Below are 19133 nucleotides of genomic sequence, written 5' to 3' on the forward strand. Positions count from 1 at the left end.
TCCTGGGTTATGTATAAAGTTAAGGTTAGTAGGTTTAAAATCTGATTTTAAGAGAAATTGTAGAAATAGGCAGGGTTTAAGACTTTGTGACTGTGGTAACTAGTGACGACCATAATAGGAGATTGGATGTGTAATGTAATAAACAGTACCGTATTTTAACCACACCCTTTGAGCAATGACGCCAACCAATGGTAAAAAGAGTTGGGTGCAGTTGAATCAGTGAAGGTAACCTGTAGTGGACTTGTGATATTTGTTTGTGTTACTTCTGGCCTCACACTCCAGTACTGTAGGTGGCGGTCCGTGTCAGCAACCTGGGTCAAAATCTGTTTCTTGCTTTGCTCTTAGGAAGAGGGCACCACTGAAAGGAGTGATTTCTGGGGTAGCTTTAAGTGTAGAGATGGAGCAATTGAAGTTGAAGATTCCTGGTTTTTGTGACACCTGCCATTTGGTGCGTCGCAGACCCGGTGGGGAGGGTGGTGAAACAGAGTAGTCACTGTCAGTCCTTTTGAGTTTTGAGTCAGTCTCTACCTGACAAAGTCATGTTAGGATATATCAGTCATCCTGTTAGAGCCTTTGTGCCAAATCCACTGCATTGTTTCAGGTGCAGGAGGGACATTCCAAGATGTGGGAAGTGTGCAGGAGGTCATGGGACAGAGGATTGTGTAGTTGTGTGTGTGTTAACTGTAGGGGTGCCCATGTTGCTGGGGATTGGAAGTGTCCGGTGCGAGAGAGGCAGATTGAAGTGGCCAGAGTCAGTGTAGTGCAGAGGGTGTCATCTGCTGAGGCAGTGAAGAAAGTGGAGGATGGGTCACGGGTGAGGGTCCTGAGAGGATCCCAGTGAGAGTTGTGCCAGCACAAGCATCAGTAAGCTTGGATTCTTAGCGATGGTTATCAACTGTACCTTCAGAAATGGAAAGTAAATCACAGAAAATAGATCTGGTGGCAGCTGCAGAGATGTATTTGGGTATATAAGATTTGACTTCATTAGAGTTACTGGGTGTGTTGAGGGGTGGTGTCCCGTCCTCCTAGGCCGTTGGTATGGTGCAGGAGACGATAGGGTAAAAGTAGTGGAATGGGGTAATTAGGTTTAGTGAGTGTAGGTGTCAACGGCTATATGTAACTTTCTTAGAGGACCAGGACTAATTAAGGGGCGGCAGGTAGCCTAGTGGTTAGAGCTTTGGGCCAGTAACCGAAAGGTTACTAGATCGAATCCCCGAGCTGACAAGGTAAACATCTGTTGTTCTGTCCCTGAACAAGGCAGTTAACCCACTGTTCCTAGGCCGCCATTGTAAATAAGAATTTGTTCTTAACTGACTTGCCTAGTTAAATAAATAAAGGTTAAATTAAAAAAGAGCATTTTATTTATGTAGGCCTGGCCTCACACTCCAGTACTGTAGGGGGCGGTGTAGGCACCTCAAATTTGGATGCGATCCGCCAACCAAATTCCAAAGGTTAAACGGAAGTAAACATGGCTAAGAACAATTTTCACTTTTGCGTTTGTCATGTAGACATTTTAACAACCACGGAATTCAAAATGTGACGAATTTAACTGCACAGCACTAAATACTTACCTCAGATAATATTTAATTCGCGTTGGAGACAGGATTTGGATGATAGATGTTAACGTTATCTAGTAAGTAACGCTAGCTGCTAACAATGGCCACGGTTTTTCACACTCAAATAGCCTCCATCATGGAGGTGCTAGCGAATGCAGCCGTGTCAGAGATCTGTAAACTCGTAGACGACGACTATGCAGTGTTTCGTTTGGAAATAACTCAAAGCCAGAAAGAAAACAGGGGATTGCGGAGGAAACTACAGCTACAAGAACTGAAGGTGGCACGGGAGCGCGCAGAGAAGACAATGCGAGAGCGCGTCCTCGCCAGTCGTCCCAGTAGTGTCAAGATCCTCGAACGATTCAGAGGAATGGCAAGAGGTACATTTTGCATGGGGGGGGTCTTCTGTCACCCGTTTCCCCTTTACTTTAGATGTGTTAACCAGAATTTGGTCTTGGTCAGTTTTGAGAACGTATGCAATAATTCTCCTGATTACTTAGCTAGCTACAGTATCTTGCACAAAAGACACTTATCATATTTACTGCATTTCCTATTATTTGCTCATTGAAAACAATATGATGCATGGAACATAATCACTTGATCTATAAAAAGTATCTCCAGTGGTGTAGTGGTGCTTGGAGACGTGGGTATACTTACATTTTGCCCAAACAGTTCCAAACGGTCTGACTGGCGAAGGAAAGGCGCCCAGTGTGATAATGTATGAGAAACCATGACATACACTCTGAATGACCTAAAATCATGAATTCCCATATTGGTCTTTCAATATCAGGCCAACCCTAGCTGTACTGTGCAAGTAGGGTAATAGTAGGCCTACTATTGAAACAGATCAATTAGGAAGTCAACTGAGTCAGAAATTCCCAGGTTTCAGATTTCCCCCCATTTTTTTCCTTCCAGTTTTTGCTCTCAAACTCACACTTTTTTTTAACAGAAAACAACACGTGTATGTTCTAAGTTCATAACAATGCTTGAACCACATCAGGAGACCACTTTCTAAGTCTGGGAAAAATCAAAGATTTTTTTTGTGTGTGTGTGTTGTTACCCTTTAATTTAAGTATGCAGGCACCTAGCACTGTTTGAATAGCTGTGTTTTTGTTTCACATGAGATGGAGAATAAATGGCCAGTGGATTGATTCAAATAATTATGTTCCGACAGATTTATAAAGACTTCCTTATATCCTGTTCTATTGATTTGATATTTTTTATCTCTGTCCATGAAACCATTCAAGTATGCGGTGCACATTTTAGAACAGTGTTTTCCTGCAATTACATTTGATCGTTCACGCATAGGTCCTACCACCGTGTGTACATTGCTGCGTCTAAAATGTTAAGAAATAATAGTTTATCAACATTTTAAGATAAAGGTTAAATAAAACATCTGTTCCATCAGCCATATTCATAGATACGGTGTATACCTCCACCACACTACTTTGATACGTATCAGTGGGGATTTAGAAGTGAGTATATGCAATGCCCAATGAAAAATAAGTGGGTATAAGCATATACCTGCCTATACCCCCCCCCCCCCCCCACCACACCACTGATTATATCAAGAAGTTAGGCAAAGTGTTACATTACATCCTTACTAATTCTAGTGTCAAAACTGTCAATAGTGATATGTATGATTATTTTACAAATCTGTGAGTTGCTTCATTTAGGATCATCCTAAATTAAGATAATTCAATATCTAATTAATAATTAAGTCTATTGACACACTGTGCAAGAATGGTCCACCACCCAAAGGACATCTAGCCAACTTGACACAATTGTGGGAAGGATTGAAGTCAACATGGACCAGCATCCCTGTGGAACGCTTTCGACACCTTGTAGAGTCCTTGCCCCGACGAATTGAGGCTGTTCTGAGGGCAAAAGGGGGTCCAACTCAGTATTAGGAAGGTGTTCCTAATGTTTTGTACACTCAGTGTATAATTGAGCATTTACAGTAGCTTACCTAACCATCTCTTTTCCACCAATCACTCTCAGGTGAAGGACATCTCACTGGAGGCCACAGGGGCTTTGTGAAGCCAGCGGGACACAATACATGGAGAGATGACCAACCAATCAATGTTGATGAGGGGAGCAGAACCTCAAACCAGCACGTTATCGTGATAGAGGTTAGTGTAATAGTATTACATCCAGGGCTTAAAACTTTAAAAAAAAATGTATATCAGGCACTGTGGCAGGTAGATACATTTCTTACAAATGTTTTTTATCTACCAGCCAAAATGTTTTTTGCACCATTTATAAAAACTTAAAATACCGATGAGCATGCTTAGTAGAGGCAAAAATGTTTAGCTGCCCCTTTAAGGTTACCTTGGTAACAGAGACACTCTCACTAGTAGAGATGACCATGTCTCTTTTTGCTAGCAGTGGAAGCAAACTCAAACATTGAAAGCAACCTAGCTTGTGAACAAAACAATGTAAATAGACAAGAAACACAAGAACAAAGTCTAATTTTAGTAGACTTTTGAGTAAATTAGAATAACATTTAACCTTTCTTGGGTACGTGAGACGTTAGCGTCCCACCTATTCAACAGCCAGTGAAACTGCTGGGCGCCAAATTCAAATACAGAAATACTCATTATAAAAATTCAGAAAACAAAACATATTTTACATAGGTTTAAAGATTAACTTCTTGTGAATCCAACCACGGTGTCAGATTTAAAAAATGCTTTACGGCGAAAGCATACCTTACGATTATTTGAGAATAGCCCACTAGACAAATCATTACAAACAGTAACCAGCCAAGTAGAACAGTTACTACACAAGTCAGATAGAGAGATAAATAGAGATAAAATTAATCCCTTACCTTTGATGATCTTCATATGGTTGCACTCAGCAGACATTAATTTACTCAATAAATGTTCCTTTTGTTCGATAAAGTCTCTTTATATCCAAAAACCTCAGTTTTGTTCGCGTTTTCTTCAGTAATCCACAGGCTCAAACGCAGTCAAAACAGGAAGACAAAAAAATCTAAATTGTATCTGTAAAGTTCATAGAAACATGTCAAACGATGTTTATATTCAATCTTCAGGTTGTTTTTAGCCTAAATAATCTACAATAACGTTGTCAATTTAAAAGGTAAACAAGAAAGGCACTCTCTCGGTCGTGCGCATGAAAAAGCTCTGTGACACTTTAGGGTCCACTCATTCAGACTGCTCTTACTTCATTTTTCAGGATACAAGCCTGAAACAATTTCTAAAGACTGTTGACATCTAGTGGAAGGCATAGAAACTGCAATTTGAGTCCTAAGTCAATGATACTCTAATGGCATTGAATAGAAAACTACAAAACCCCCAAAAAACTACTTCCTGAATGGATTTTTCTCAGGTTTTCGCCTGCCAAATCAGTTCTGTTATACTCACAGACACCATTTTAACAGGTTTGGAAACTTTAGAGTGTTTTCTATCCAAATCTACCAGTTATATGCATATCATATCTTCTGGGCCCGAGAAGCAGGCAGTTTAATTTTGGCATGCATTTCATCCAAAATTCCGAATGCTGCCCCCTACCCTAGAGAAGTTAAGGATGAGCGCATTTCTTCTAAAAATGAATCTTTCAGCACTTCGCCCACAGCCTCAGACAGACAGTGTTGCTTTGCAAGGTGGGATAGCTATAACGATTGGATTCAGATTGTGCATTACCAGATATGAAACAAAACTGCAGAAATACTTTCAAAACAGCTACTGCAGCATTTATTTAGCTATAAATCACAACTTGCATTTGTGCCCATACTTTACTTGACTATTTTTATGAAATGCTTGCACTGTAGAGCCCTGAGTGTGACCACCCGCCAACGTGGCCGGTGTTAATTTTAGACCCTGATTACATCAAAGTTACAGTACATCAAATGTGGCCAGTTTATTTCAGAAAGGCTCCCCTCAGCTATTCACTTCCTTACATGTACATCCTCATTTATCTGCCATAGGGGAGCTTGGAGACTTCCCTACTACATTGTTATCCAATTCTACTCATGTACCGGTAATTACCTCCTTTTTTTCTTGTCAGTCTGAAGATGCAAGTCCTGGGTTCCAGCTGGAGAGGTCTGAAGGAGAGGACCTGCACAGCAGAGACATCCAGACTGGAGTGGCTGGAGTAGCCCCCCCTGTAGCCACGGAGGACCCCACCACTGCCCCAGAGCTGCCCAGGCCCCGACGTAGCATCACGGAGGTCAGTGGAACGCTGAACGCCGTCCTCAAGTCAGAGACAGATACAGAGACTTTAATGGGGCTGGAGCGACTGGGCTGTCCACCTGCTCCCCGCTCAGAGTATTTACTTTATGGTAACCCGAGCCCGAGGATGGATCTGTCCCATCAGGACTCAGGTGACACGTTTCAGACTGGCAATGATCCGTCCTGTTCATACGCTACAGAGATGATACCTGCTGACATGCCTGTGGGCTTAGATATACAGACTAATTCAATGAGAGGAGACTGGAACCAGTACAGTAGTAGTGGATACTCTGAAGGGTGCCTGGATAAGAAAGGGGAGAGCCTGGTTGTAGATGAGGTGACTGTGAAAGTGGAGGATGACGCTCTTCTGACATGGAATGCAGACCAGACTCACTTAGGACACTCGCAGGGAAACACCGGTGACTTCTTAGACTACAGGGAAAGCTTCGAGACAAATCTTAATGTGGCGACCCACTCACCTTTACACGCACTCAGGGATCGCGACCCAGTGTCTACATCGATGGCACCATCTGATTCACACAGCAGCGTCCTTTTCGATCAGCAATTGAACTCAAAGGTCCAAAGGGCCAAGGCTCAGGGAGGGGGAGCAACAACAGACGGTAAAGAGAAGCGGTTCCTCTGCATGTTCTGTAACAAAGGCTTCAGCTGCCCCCAGAAGGTGGAGACCCACCAGAGGGTCCACACAGGGGTGAAACCCTTCAATTGTACGCAGTGTCACATGCGCTTCGCCCAGGCCTGCAACCTGAAGAGGCACCAGAGGGTCCACACAGGGGAGAAACCCTACAGCTGCCCCCAGTGTGAGAAGAGGTTCTCCCACCAGCACCATCTGAAGATGCACCTGAATGTCCATACGGGAGAAAGACCATTTGCCTGTACGCACTGCGGAAAGAGGTTCTCAGAGAGGAGCTACCTCAGGATACATCAGCAGAAAAACCATTCCACTCTATAACATAGAAAGTAACCATTCCACTCGATAGCTTCTGACATTTAGATCAACCCCTGCATTACAGACAAAGATGAATTTTCAGTGTCAGCAGAAAAGATCCACAGATGCCTTTGGAATAACGAGAGTAACAGATTTCAGTGTTAAATATTCCTGGGTAGAATATTGTATCCAGATATTGTGTGATATATAAGCCTAAAAGGTTTGTACTGTGTAGGTTATATGATGTTCACAAATGTCTATTTATTTGCTTCCATTCAACTACTTACACTGAACAAAAATATAAAGGCAACAATTTCAAAGATTTTACAGAGTTACAGGTCATATGTCAATTTAAATAGATAAATGAATTAGGCCCTAATCTATGGACTTCATATGACTGGGCAGGGGCGCAGCCATGGATGGGCCTGAGAGGGCATAGGCCCACCCACTGGGGAGCCAGGCCCAGGTAATCAGAATGAGTTTTTCCCCACAAAAAGGCTTTATTACAAACAAACAATCAGCTTTCCAGGTGGCTGTTCTCAGACTATCCCGCATGTGAAGAAGCCAGATGCGGAGGTCCTGGGCTGGCAATGTTTACATGTGGTTTGCGGTTGTGAGGCCGGTTGGACGTACTGCTAAATTCTCTAAAACAACGTTGGAGGCGGCTTATGGTAGAGAAATGAACATTAAATTATCTGGCAACAGCTCTGGTGGACATTTCTGCAGTCAGCATGCCAATCGCACTCTCCCTCAAAAATGTAGACATCTGTGGCGGTGTGACAAAATTGCACATTTTAGAGTGGCCTTTTATTGTACCCAGCACAAGGTGCACCTTTGTAATGATCCTTCTGTTTAATCAGATTCTTGATATGCCACACCTGTCAGGTGGATGGATTATTTTGGCAAAGGAGAAATGCTCACTAACAGGGATGTAAACAAATTTGCACAACATTTTTGACAAATAAGCTTTTTGTGCGTATGGACAATTTCTGGGATCTTCTATTTCAGCTCATGAAACATGGGACCAACACATTGCAATGTTCATATGGTGTATTTAAAATGTTTATTTTTAATAAACACAAAATGGGACTTCTTAGACTTTGAATGAGGCTATCTTTAGCAGTGGTGGAAAAAGTACCCAAAGGTCATACTGTAGTAAAAGTAAAGATACCTTAATAGAAAATTAATCAAGTGAAAGTCACACACTAAAATACTTTGGGTAAAAGTATTTGGTTTTAAATATACTTTAAGTATCAAAAGTAATTTACAAACAAAGCATGTGTTTAGTGAGTCCACCAGGGATGTTCTCTTGTTAAGTGTGAATTAGGCAATTTTCCTGTCCTGCTAAGCATTCAAAATGTAACGAGTACTTTTGGGTGTCAAGAGAAAATGTATGGAGTGAAAAGTACATTTATTTTTATTAGGAATGTAGTGGAGTAAAAGTTGTCAAATATAAATAGTAAAGTACAGATACCCAAAACAACTACTTACACCACTGCTCTTTACTATACATCACATCTGATCTCACCCTATTCTGCATACACCCAACAGCGCTTTATAACCATTACATTTAAGGCCTACTAAATATACCTACAAATCAAATGTTATTTGTCACATAAAATGTGCTTTGTAAATAACAGGTGTAGACTAACAGTGAAATGCTTACTTACTTATACATGGGGTACAAGTACCGAGTCAATGTACAGGGGTACGAGGTAATATCAGCCTTATTGCTTGGGGGTAGAAGTGTTCAGGGTCCTGTTGATTCCAGACTTGGTGGATCAGTACCACTTGCCGGTAGCAGAGAGAACAGTCCTGGGTGGCTGGAGCCTTTGACAAGTTTTAGGGCCTTCCTCTGACACCACCTAGTATAGAGTTCCTGGATGGCAGGGAGATCGGCTCCAGCGACGTGATGGGCCGTACGCACTACCCTCTGTAGCGCTTTGCGTTTGGATGCCAAGCAGTTGCCTAACCAAGCGGTGATGCAGCCAGTCAAGATGCGCTCAATGGTGCAGCTGTTTAACTTTTTGAGGATCTGAGTGCCCATTCCAAATCTTTTCAGCCTCCTGAGGGGGAAATGGTGTTGTGCCCTCTTCACGCCTGTTTTGGTGTGTGTGGACCATGTTAATTCATTAGTGATGTGGACACCAAGGAACTTGAAGCTCTCGACCCGCTCCACTACAGCCCTGTGGATGTGGGCGTGCTGGCCCTCATTCTCCTGTAGTCCACGATCAGCTACTTTGTCTTGCTGACGTTGAGGGAAAAGTTGTTGGCCTGGCACCACACTGCCAGGTCACTGACCTCCTGCCTATAGGCTATCTCATCGTCGGTAATCAGGCCTACCACCGTCATGTCGTCAGCAAACTTAATGGTGTTGGAGTAGTTTGCTCCCACGCAGTCGTGGGTGAACAGGGGGTATAGGAGGGGACTAATCAGTGTGGCGGATGTGCCTACCCTCACCACCTGGGGACTGCCCGTCAGGAAGTCCAGGAGAGGGGAGGTGTTCACAATATACAGTGCATTCGGAAAGTATTCAGACCCCTTGACTTTTTTCCACATTTTGTTATTTACAGCTTTATTCTAAAATGGATTAAATCAAAATCCTCAATCAACACACAATAGCCCGTGATGACAAAGCGAAAGCAGGTGTTTAGAAATTTTTGCCAACATTAATGCCTTATTTTCGTAAGTATTCAGACCCTTTGCTATGAGACTCGAAATTGAGCTCAGTTGCATCCTGTTTCAATTTGATCATCCTTGAGATGTTTCTACAACTTGGAGTCCACCTGTGGTAAATTCAATTGATTGGGCATGATTCGGAAAGGCACACACCTTTCTATATAAGGTCCCACAGTTGACAGTGCATGTCAGAGCAAAAATCAAGCCATGAGGTCAAAGGAATTGTCCTTACAGCTCCGAGACATGATTGTGGCGAGGCAAAAAATGTCTGCAGCATTGAAGGTCCCCAAGAACACAGTGGCCTCCATCATTCTTAAATGGAAGAAGTTGGGAACCACCAAGACTCTTCCTAGAACTGGCCGCCCAGTCAAACTGAGCAATCGGGGGAGAAGGGTCTTGGTCAGGGAGGTGAACAAGAACCCGATGGTCACCCTGACTGAGTTCCAGAGTTCCTCTGTGGAGATGGGAGAACCTTCCAGAAGGGCAACCATCTCTGCAGCCCTCCACCATCCAGGCCTTTATGGTAGAGTGGCCAGACGGAAGCCACTCCTCAATAAAAGGCACATGACAGCCCGCTTGGAGTTTGCCAAAAGGCACCTAAAGGACTCTCAGATCATGAGAAACCAGATTCTCTGGTCAGATTAAACCAAGATTTAATCTCTTTGGCCTGAATGCCAAGCGTCACGTCTGAAGGAAACCTGTCACCATCCCTACGGTGAAGCATGGTAGTGGCAGTATCATGCTGTGGGTAGGTTTTTCAGCGGCAGGGACTGAGAGACTGTACAGAAAAGTACAGAAAGATCCTTGATGAAAACCTGCTCCAGAGCGCTCAGGACCTCAGACTGGGGTGAAGGTTCACCTTCCAACAGGACAACGACCCTAAGCACACAGCCAAGACAACGCAGGAGGCGCTTCAGCACAAGTCTCTGAATGTCCTTGATTGGCCCAGCCAGGGCCCGGACTTGAACCCGATCGAACATCTCTGGAGAGACCTGAAAATAGCTGTGCAGCGACGCTCCCCAGCCAACCTGACAGAGCTTGAGAGGATCTGCTGAAAAGAATGGGAGAAACTCCCCAAATACAGGTGTGCCAAGTTTGTAGCGTCATACGCAAGAACACTTGAGGCTGTAATCGCTGCCAAAGGTGCTTCAACAAAGTACTGAGTAAAGGGTCTGAATACTTATGTAAATGTGATTTCAGTTTTTTATTTTTAATAAATTTGCAAGGGGTCTGAAACACTTACTGTACACTTCAAAATAGTTTAGTCAGGTTTGTCTGAATTTTGACTTATCATAGCTGACTTATTTTTACCCACGACATCATATTTATGTCCTCCATGATGGGTTTAACAACAATGAAGTAATTCTGTAACTACAGTATAGGACTCAAACGTAGTGGGGATGGGTAAACACTCCATGTTGAAAGTGTTTATCTGTGTGTGCATTCTATCACGTGCAAGTAAATTGACGATTTTAATTGGCTGATGCACGTGACAGAGCAACTGTTTTGAATTTAAACTGTTTCTAATGTTCACGAGTATGGCCCATCCATCATTAAAGCATGTATTTTCTGTGTGTACATACCTGAGGGAGTGTATGTCTGTGTAATCTGTATCACCTCTCTCTTCCAGGAGGAGGGTCCAGAGGTGCTGCTGGTGAAGGAGGAGGGGTGTGAGGAGGGTCTGGGGAACCCTGAGTTGACCATGGTCATGGAGGACAACCAGACTACACCACCTCCTGAACCCACAGAGAAACCAGCTGAGCAGCACAGGACCACATATAGTCTCACTGAGGTGAGCCCACTCTAAACTACTGTCTGAATGTTATTAGATCAAATCTCTCCGTACTGTTTCACATGATTCTTGCGTAGGTGGCAAAAGAGGTTAATGGTGTTTGAGCCTGTTGTCGGGACTGGCCTTCGGCATATTTTGCGGAGGACGGTTTTCTGGTCCGTGTCAGATTTTTCATACCCAAACCACGTCCATGCGACCGAAGTTGCCCTTCTTTTAGGTACGAGCTCCGTGTCTCCGTGCTCTGTGTGGCGTTCACTCTCCATGTTTGTTTGTGTTGCAAATTTCCTTCCGCACGGCAAAGCGACGTCCAATTGACTGAAAATATTGCCGTAAAGAGTGTGATTTGCAACACAACGAAATAAACGATAGAGCATAATATGAATTGATAGACGCCCCAGGTCTTGATTAATTTTGTCTTACGTGTGGGACTATGCCTAAACCATTTTAATGAGTGTCATGTAATTAAATCAACTAATACATTTGCATCGTGTCAAATCAAGTAACATGTTTGCATAGTACTCATAGCAATCCCTCATTGCCAAATCAGAAGATGCTCCATAGCAGGGTGCTCATATCAGATTTCTTGATCCAACATCCTCTCACTCTGTATCTCTTACAGTCAGTAGACATGGAGGATGGGAAGCCTGATCTGCTGCTGGTCAAAGAGGAGACAATAGAAGACGGTCCAGAGAGCATTGACCTGCTGAGTGGACTAAAGGTTCGGGAGCAAGGTAAGGGAGAAATACATATAGCCTACATACAGTAATAGAATAGTGATGCACCTGGTTATTATTCTTTCTTCATTTATACAATGAAATCAATACAACTTATGTTTATATACAAAAACACACATTATAATGTATGAACTTGACCAGGTAATTGCTCAAAAAATGTATGAGTTTCCCTTCAGTCAGTCAACTTCGGTACAACAAGTCGCACTCTCGCGACTTCGGTTGAAAAATCTACAATCACGCCTGACAAGGCCAATGAAATACGTGCCTCGCTGGAAGCCACGCCTTCCACAGATGATAAGCATGAGGCACAGATTCCTTCCTTCAATTATTCTGCTCTTCACCTCGGTGTAAACAGGAATGATTCACACTACTAAAACACAATTGGAAAACGAGACTTACGTTGCGCCAACTAAACTGTCCCATAGTGGTAGAGCATGCTCACCCTCTGGACGTTGTGTGCTTTAGTTTGTATTTGTTCTCATAAGTTTCCTAATCACGAACAATTAGTTATGCTTCAATTTGCTAGAAGAAAATTAGTAAAACGGTTAAGAAAGCGACCGAGATGACGATGTGTACATTCCCCCAGTCATGCAGTTATACTATTTCTCTGAAAGATACTCACGATTTATGTGTATTTTGTCTCGGCTTGGAGCATGCTCTGGTGGCCCTTGCTTGAACCAGTCCGTGTGCGCATTGCCACATACTGCGTGCAAACTCCCTGGAAAGACATGTCGAATTCTTGAAAAAGCTTGGAGTTACCGATGGCGACTTTCCTTTCCCGGATGCTGGTACCTCGCCTGGGACTGAGGTGCAGGAAGCAGAGAGAGACTTGGGGCTTTGGTGGAACTATCCTCTCAGCTAGGAGGTAGTGAGCTGGCTGGTTTGTCTCCCATGATGACATACAGGGCACAGGTTCGGATGACAACCTGGTGTTCTGGATGCTCCAGGAGTTTCTCGGAAGAGGACTTAGTTCCGGGACAGCCACCCCCTAACGCTACGTGAGTAGTTGGGGAGACCCTGGTATCCAACACATTGTTCATAGAATTGTGCTGCAGGGTGGCTATACATTTGGAGTTGAAGTGGCCATGTTCACACCCGCGGCAGAAGTCATCAAGGTTCGGAGGGAAGTACCTGCCCCCTGTGGTTGCCACAGTCAAGCACCACCTACCCCAGTTTCTGTATTTCGAAGAATTTACGACAACCTGGTCCAAGCCGCATTCAGCTAAGCTGATGCTGCATGGTATGCCTCCTTCATGGATCTGGAGGGGAGGGATTGGGCGGGGCTGGTGCACACGCCTCCAGTTTATAGCAAGCTACCTAGCTACATGGCTACCTAGCCTGTTGGATAACAAGGGTGTGGCTAATGCAGATCCTACGCTTCCTAACAAACACTGTCGTTTTCAGCTGCTCAGCTGGATAAGATGTATCGTGCAGAGGGGGTAGCTGATTTTTGTCGTCTGTAGCTGTACTGCAGATCTACCAGACAGAGTTGCTGCTGGAGCTGGGCACTTCTTTGGCTGCAGGAGAGCCCCATGCAGAGCTCCTGGATGAGATTTGTGTTACGGCTGACTTCATTCTGTGCACATCCCGGTGCACCGTTCTGGCACTCGGGAAGAGCAGAGGCGCTACTGTGGTGGCACACTGTCGTCTTTGACGTTTTCAGACAGAGAGGGACAGACAAATGTCCTCCGGGGTTGTCCGGTTCGGCCCTGGAGGCCATGCACGCCTAGTTCAAGGCCAGAAGGAAGAGGAGCAGTGTGCTTTTCTCCCATTGAAGTCCTTTGGGGATGCTGGGCCTGCTAAGCGGGCTGTCCCGGGGGCCCGGGCCAGCACAAGGTCGTACCCGCTTGTTTGCCAGACGCAACATCAGTCTGCCTGGCCAGAGGTGACATGGTCCTGCCACGGCGCGGGGAAGGATACTTCAGGCAAACGTTTCCACCTAAACACATTGTTTCAACCCCATTGTTTGTGAGTTTCAAGAGTGTTGTGTATTCTACATGTGAGTTCAATAAAACATGTCCCTCCACAATCAGACACAAGTTTGTTGAGAGTGGTGGAAACTTATTTTTCCCATGCCACTACTGGGGGCGTCATGCCCCCTCAGATGGCACTTTACAGGAGACTCGCTGCCTGCTCTGGCGCACATGCGCAGTGTTGCCCTGGGTCATGCGAACAGTGACTACAGGCTACAATTCTTTGTACGAATCCCCCCCACGTTTTGCGGCGTCATCACATAAACTGTTCTCCTGGTCTTAGTGCCAGTATTAAGGGAGGAAATATCCTTCCTGCTCCAGAATAAGCAGAACGAGTGGTTTATCTGTTGGAAGCTCAGGACAGCTGGTACAGTCTATTTCCTGGTTACGAAAAGGGACGGTGGTTTAAGCCCTATTCTAGACATGCGTTTCCTGAACAAGCATCTCAGAGTTTGCAAGTTCAAAATACTCACAAACCAGTGGCTGTTACAGTCCGTACGTCCCGGCGATTGGTTCACCCACCATCGGCCTGCCTAAAGGATGCGTACTTTCATGTGCCCATGTACCCCTGTCACAAAGTTCCCGAGGTTCCATTTCGAGGCTATATTCTACACGTTTTTGGTACTCCCGTTCGGCTCGTCCCTCTCGCCTCGTCTTTTCACAGGTGGTGGAGGGAGCTCTTGTACCCATCAGAGGCTGAGTGTGTTGGCCTATCTGGACAATTGGCTGATAGCAGTCAAAGGAACAAGCGGGCTAGTTAGACTCATCCTTAAATTGTGCTTTTCTATCCCCGGAGAGGGTGTTTGGGTTCCAGCTCTGCCTGGCCCAATTTTGGTTTGGGTGCACAGTACATTTTCGCAAGTTTCATCTGCCTACTGAGGATGATTGCTTCTATGATGGTGGTCATTCCCTCAGGATTATTATTGATGCAGCTGTTCCAGTGCTGGGTCCGAGTAACACACTTTGATACATCTCACCGGTCAATTCCGGTGTCCCCGACATGCCTTCGGGCACTGGCCCAGTGGAGGGATCCCCAGCTACTGTCGCAAGGGGTTCTCATGGGCCAGGTGTTGTCCCACAAGGTGGTCACCAAAGACTCATCCCCCCAGGGGTGGATGGGTGCTGTGCGAGGGGTTACTCAATTTGTAAAGTATGGACGGTGTCATAAAGCCCGGCATATCAATTACCTGTAACTTCTGACACTCAGGAGTGGAGACTAGGGCCATCGTAGATTTTTATGCATCGCCAGAAAACGCACCATGTTATCTAGTTCTCATTGAGGGACCAGAGTGCCCAGTTGGAAATGATCGCTCTGGTGCACCAGTGGCCTCACCCTCCTTTACGCATTTCCGCCAGTGGTTCTGATTCGGCACACGTTGGAGAGGGTGTGCCGGGAGGGCTTACCATTGATTCTTGTGGCTCCCCGTTGGCCCAGGCAACCTTGGTTTTGCGGACATCATTTGCCTTTTAGGTGGGGACCTGTGGCAACTCCCGTTGCGCAGGGAATTGTTGTCCCAGGCGCACAGGCAGGTTTGGCACGGGAGGCCGGATATTCGTTTCCAATGGGCCTGGCTCCTGAGGTCCAATCTGATGGCTAGAGGTTTACCGCCAAATGTTATTGCTACCATTCAGTCTGCAAGGGCGCCAAGATTTGAGCTATGGGTTTGAGCTATGGGGCCAAGATAAAGCACTTGTTCCTTATAAGTGCTCTTGGAGGGACATCCTTATGTTCCTGCATGAGCTTTTTGAGCAGGGGCGGGCATTCTCAACATTTAAAAGTGTACATGGCCGCTATCTCAGCATGTCATTTGGGAATTGACGGAGCCTCACCAGGGGCCCACCCCCTGATTGTGCGGTTCCTGAAAGGTGTACATTGTCTCAGACCGGTCTCTAAACCTATTGCGCCCACATGGGACTTGGCTCTGGTTTTGGAGGCACTATGTGCTGCCCTCTTTGAGCCTCTGAAGTCAGTGGATCTGAAGATCCTCTCCTAGAAAAGGTCTCTGCTCATGGCTTTGGCCTCAGTTAAACTTGATGGACTTGCACGCGTTATCCGTACACTCTTCCTGGACTCCGTTCGCCCTGGGCGACTAAGGTGACAATGTGGCCTCCACGAAAGTCATGTCCTTTAGCTTTAAAGCTATTTCCCTTTTCACCTCCTCGTTTTGCTTCTGAAGAGCAAAAGAGGTTACATGTGCGGTGTGCGCTTTATGCACGTACTTTGAACTGACCTGGGATATCCGGTTATGTGACCATCTTTTTGTATGTGTTGCTAATCCAGCTTGTGGCAAGGAGCTCTCTAAACACTCTCTCTCCCACTGGGTTGTGGAGGCTATCGCCCTGGCATATAGCGGCAAGGGTTACCTAGCTGTGGCAGCTCCCACTTCACAAGAGGTCTGGCAGCGTCTTGGGCGTTGTTTAAAAGGTTGACTAGAGGAGATATTTGTGCTGCGGCGAGTTGGGCATCACCACACAAGTGATATTTTATTGCTTGGATGTCACAGCTCCCAGTGTAGCCCGCTGTGCTTACGGCTGTGATGGGAAGTAAACAGGCAGCGCACTGTGTGCGCAATAACCAGGTCTGGGTGGTCTGCCATGAGCTGTTTTAATTTAGTATCCGTTAGAATCACGCCCCAAGCAGAACCCATTTCCCCATAGTATGTTATACTGAAGTGGACTGACTGAAAGGGAACGTAATGTTATCGCTATAATACAGTTCCCCGATGGAGAGAAATTAGGTACAACACTTGTTTGGCCCCGCGCCACCCGTTCCTGGGCTCGATGAAAAGCAGTATTAAATGGAAGTAATCAATCCAGTTTCACTCCTACAGGGAACAGTAGTTATAGTCACAACGTTATGTTTTCTCTGCCATGTTTGTAAAATCTGTTTTGTTACCTCTTCCTGCAGGTGGTTGGCTGGAGGCTAACAGAGGAGACTGGGCGGCCATTTTGGATTCCCAGACCGATGCAGTTAAGGGACCAGGGGATAACGTCACTCAGCAGGCCAGGACCAGAGGCGACATAGTAGAGGTCTGTGGATGGGACAGCATCCTCAACTCTGGGCCTGGGATCAACACTGTTAACCACAACCAAAAACAGACAGCCAAACACAAAACCACATCTGAATTTAGTCTCCATGACAACAGACTGGCTGAGACTACAGCGAGGCGTAGATTTGGTCTGCGGGTACGGGGAGGTGTCCGTATGCGGCTGGAGAGAACAGACACAGACTCGGCTAGCGATGCTCCGTCCTGCTCCTATAGTTGTGATTCAGAGAGACTGATGGTGCCTCAGGTTAACACCCTAACAGGTGCTGCCTTAAGCCTGCCTTCTATAGGATCTATCAACTGGAACATGGACCCTGTGACAACACAGACACTCTCTGGCCTTCATCCTCCTCACACTCTCCTAATGTTAAACCAGACCTCAGACAATGCTTCAACACTAAATGGCTACACAAGCCCATTGACAAATGACAGTAGTAGAGACGGAATCAGGAAAGAGAAGCGCTTCCCGTGTTCATTCTGTGGGAAAGCTTTCAGTTTCCCCAAACAGGTGGAGATCCACCAGAGGATACACACAGGGGAGAAACCATTCGGCTGCCACCTGTGCCGGGCCCGTTTCTCCCGATCGACCCACCTGAAGAGGCACCAGAGGGTCCACACAGGGGAGAAACCCTACAGCTGTCCACAGTGTGAGAAGAGGTTCTCCCACCAGCACAATATGAAAGTGCACCTGAAGGTCCACACAGGAGAGAGGCCGTTCGCCTGTACGCACTGCGGGAAGAGGTTCTCAGAGAGGAGATACATCAGGATACACCAGCAGAAAATGCACACGACCCATGTATAGGGTATAGTGACATGTAATGTAGTACAAGCATTTTGCTACACCCGCAATAACATCTGCTAAACGTGTAAGTGGCCAATATAATTTGATTTGATGATTTAGTACTAGATAGTTTGTAGTTCATTCTGTTAGCTTGGGATGTAGTAGGGAACTGGATGAGGTGACCTGAGGAGGGAATGAGTATGATGAGGCAGAGTAGATGATATGGTTGGTGTGATGGTGTCTGTAAAAATGCTTCACTGATGTAAAGTGACAACCTTGTCCTGTTTGTGTGCAGTGTAATGTTTGATCCTTTTCCAAAGTATTCTAAAATTAATTTGATCAAAGCGAGGGTACCAGATTTACAGAAAAGGTCAAGTGTTACCATAGTGGGAAGTTATTCTACTTGTCACATATTGTTTTGTGAAATAAAAGTACTGTACTTCACGTTATGTGTGTAGGACTATTTGATTGAAATCAAATACAAAATTGACTTCATGCTGACTGACTTGGTTATTTTTGTATCAATGCAGGTCCTGAGTTTCCCTTATCAGTCTAACCAAAACAATATACTTAATTCACATATGGACATTTTTTTATAATAAACTACATTGGTTCCATAGTGTTAGGTACTTGAATCACAGTGTTAGAGATGGGCTTGACTGTGGTTAACATTTTATAATATTACGTTTGTGTTACGGTAAAGTTTCTTATATAAATCTTTATATTATCTTCTGTTCAATTTGTGTTTACAGTCTGCAGTCCATGGGGACCTGCTGATATCCAATGGCTAAGGGCTAAGGGCTGTGTCCAGACACTCTGTGTTGTGCATAAGAACAGCCCTTAGCCGTGGTATATTGGCCATATATCACAAACCCCCGAGTTGCCTTATTGCTATTATAAACTGATGGAATTACCAATGGAATTAGAGCAGTAAAAATATGTTTTGTCATACACGTGGTATACGTCTGATAAACCACGGCTGTCAGCCAATCATTATTCAGGACTCGAACCACCCAGTTTATAATGTTAAACATAGCATTCAGTGTTTAGTGTTTACTTTGTAAATCAGGAGGTGCTGGAACTAAGTGAGCCCTAGAGTTGGGTGACTTGGGGAGTTCTGAGGTACCAGAACGCATGGGGGGGAAAAAAGCACCTTTATTATAAAGCGTTGCATGCATATCATCGCGTTGGAGTAGTGGCATAGAGCAGTAGAGTAGAGGCACTTACAGATGTTTCACACATGGGGAACATTTTTAGTAGCCTAGGGTTCGGGAAAATGTTGGCCTTTTATAAACGCATTTTATACGTCATTTATATGACTGGAGAATTTGGCAGAATCTTTTTTAATACTGCACAAATGATCGAAATGGCAGGCTACTTTGTCACTGACAAACCGAGATTCTGAGATCAATAAAAACACCCTTGTCTTGAATCCATC

General features: G+C 45.0%; 2 protein-coding genes across 4 annotated transcripts in view; both read left to right on the forward strand.

Moving 5' to 3' along the window:
* The window catches only part of LOC139577706 (uncharacterized), a 140613-nt gene that overhangs the window by 54682 nt on the left and 66798 nt on the right, over positions 1-19133 (forward strand). The window lies entirely within an intron of this gene.
* Positions 1426-18190, forward strand: LOC139579098 (uncharacterized). The gene is made up of 6 exons (XM_071407363.1): positions 1426-1933; positions 3555-3685; positions 5580-5741; positions 10999-11160; positions 11780-11891; positions 16776-18190. The coding sequence occupies exons 1-6, from the start codon at positions 1657-1659 to the stop codon at positions 17714-17716; spliced, it is 1785 nt and encodes a 594-aa protein (XP_071263464.1). The 5' UTR covers positions 1426-1656; the 3' UTR covers positions 17717-18190.

This window comes from Salvelinus alpinus, chromosome 6 (genome assembly GCF_045679555.1).
Source record: "Salvelinus alpinus chromosome 6, SLU_Salpinus.1, whole genome shotgun sequence".
NCBI classification, from domain to species: Eukaryota; Metazoa; Chordata; class Actinopteri; order Salmoniformes; family Salmonidae; genus Salvelinus; species Salvelinus alpinus.

Excerpts from the sequence above, each read along its gene's own strand:
- LOC139579098 (XM_071407363.1), top strand. The coding sequence starts at position 1,657 with ATGGCCACGGTTTTTCACACTCAAATAGCCTCCATCATGGAGGTGCTA. Across the intron at positions 1,934-3,554 it reads ATTCAGAGGAATGGCAAGAG|GTGAAGGACATCTCACTGGA; the intron begins GTACATTTTGCA and ends AATCACTCTCAG. Across the intron at positions 11,892-16,775 it reads ACTAAAGGTTCGGGAGCAAG|GTGGTTGGCTGGAGGCTAAC; the intron begins GTAAGGGAGAAA and ends CTCTTCCTGCAG.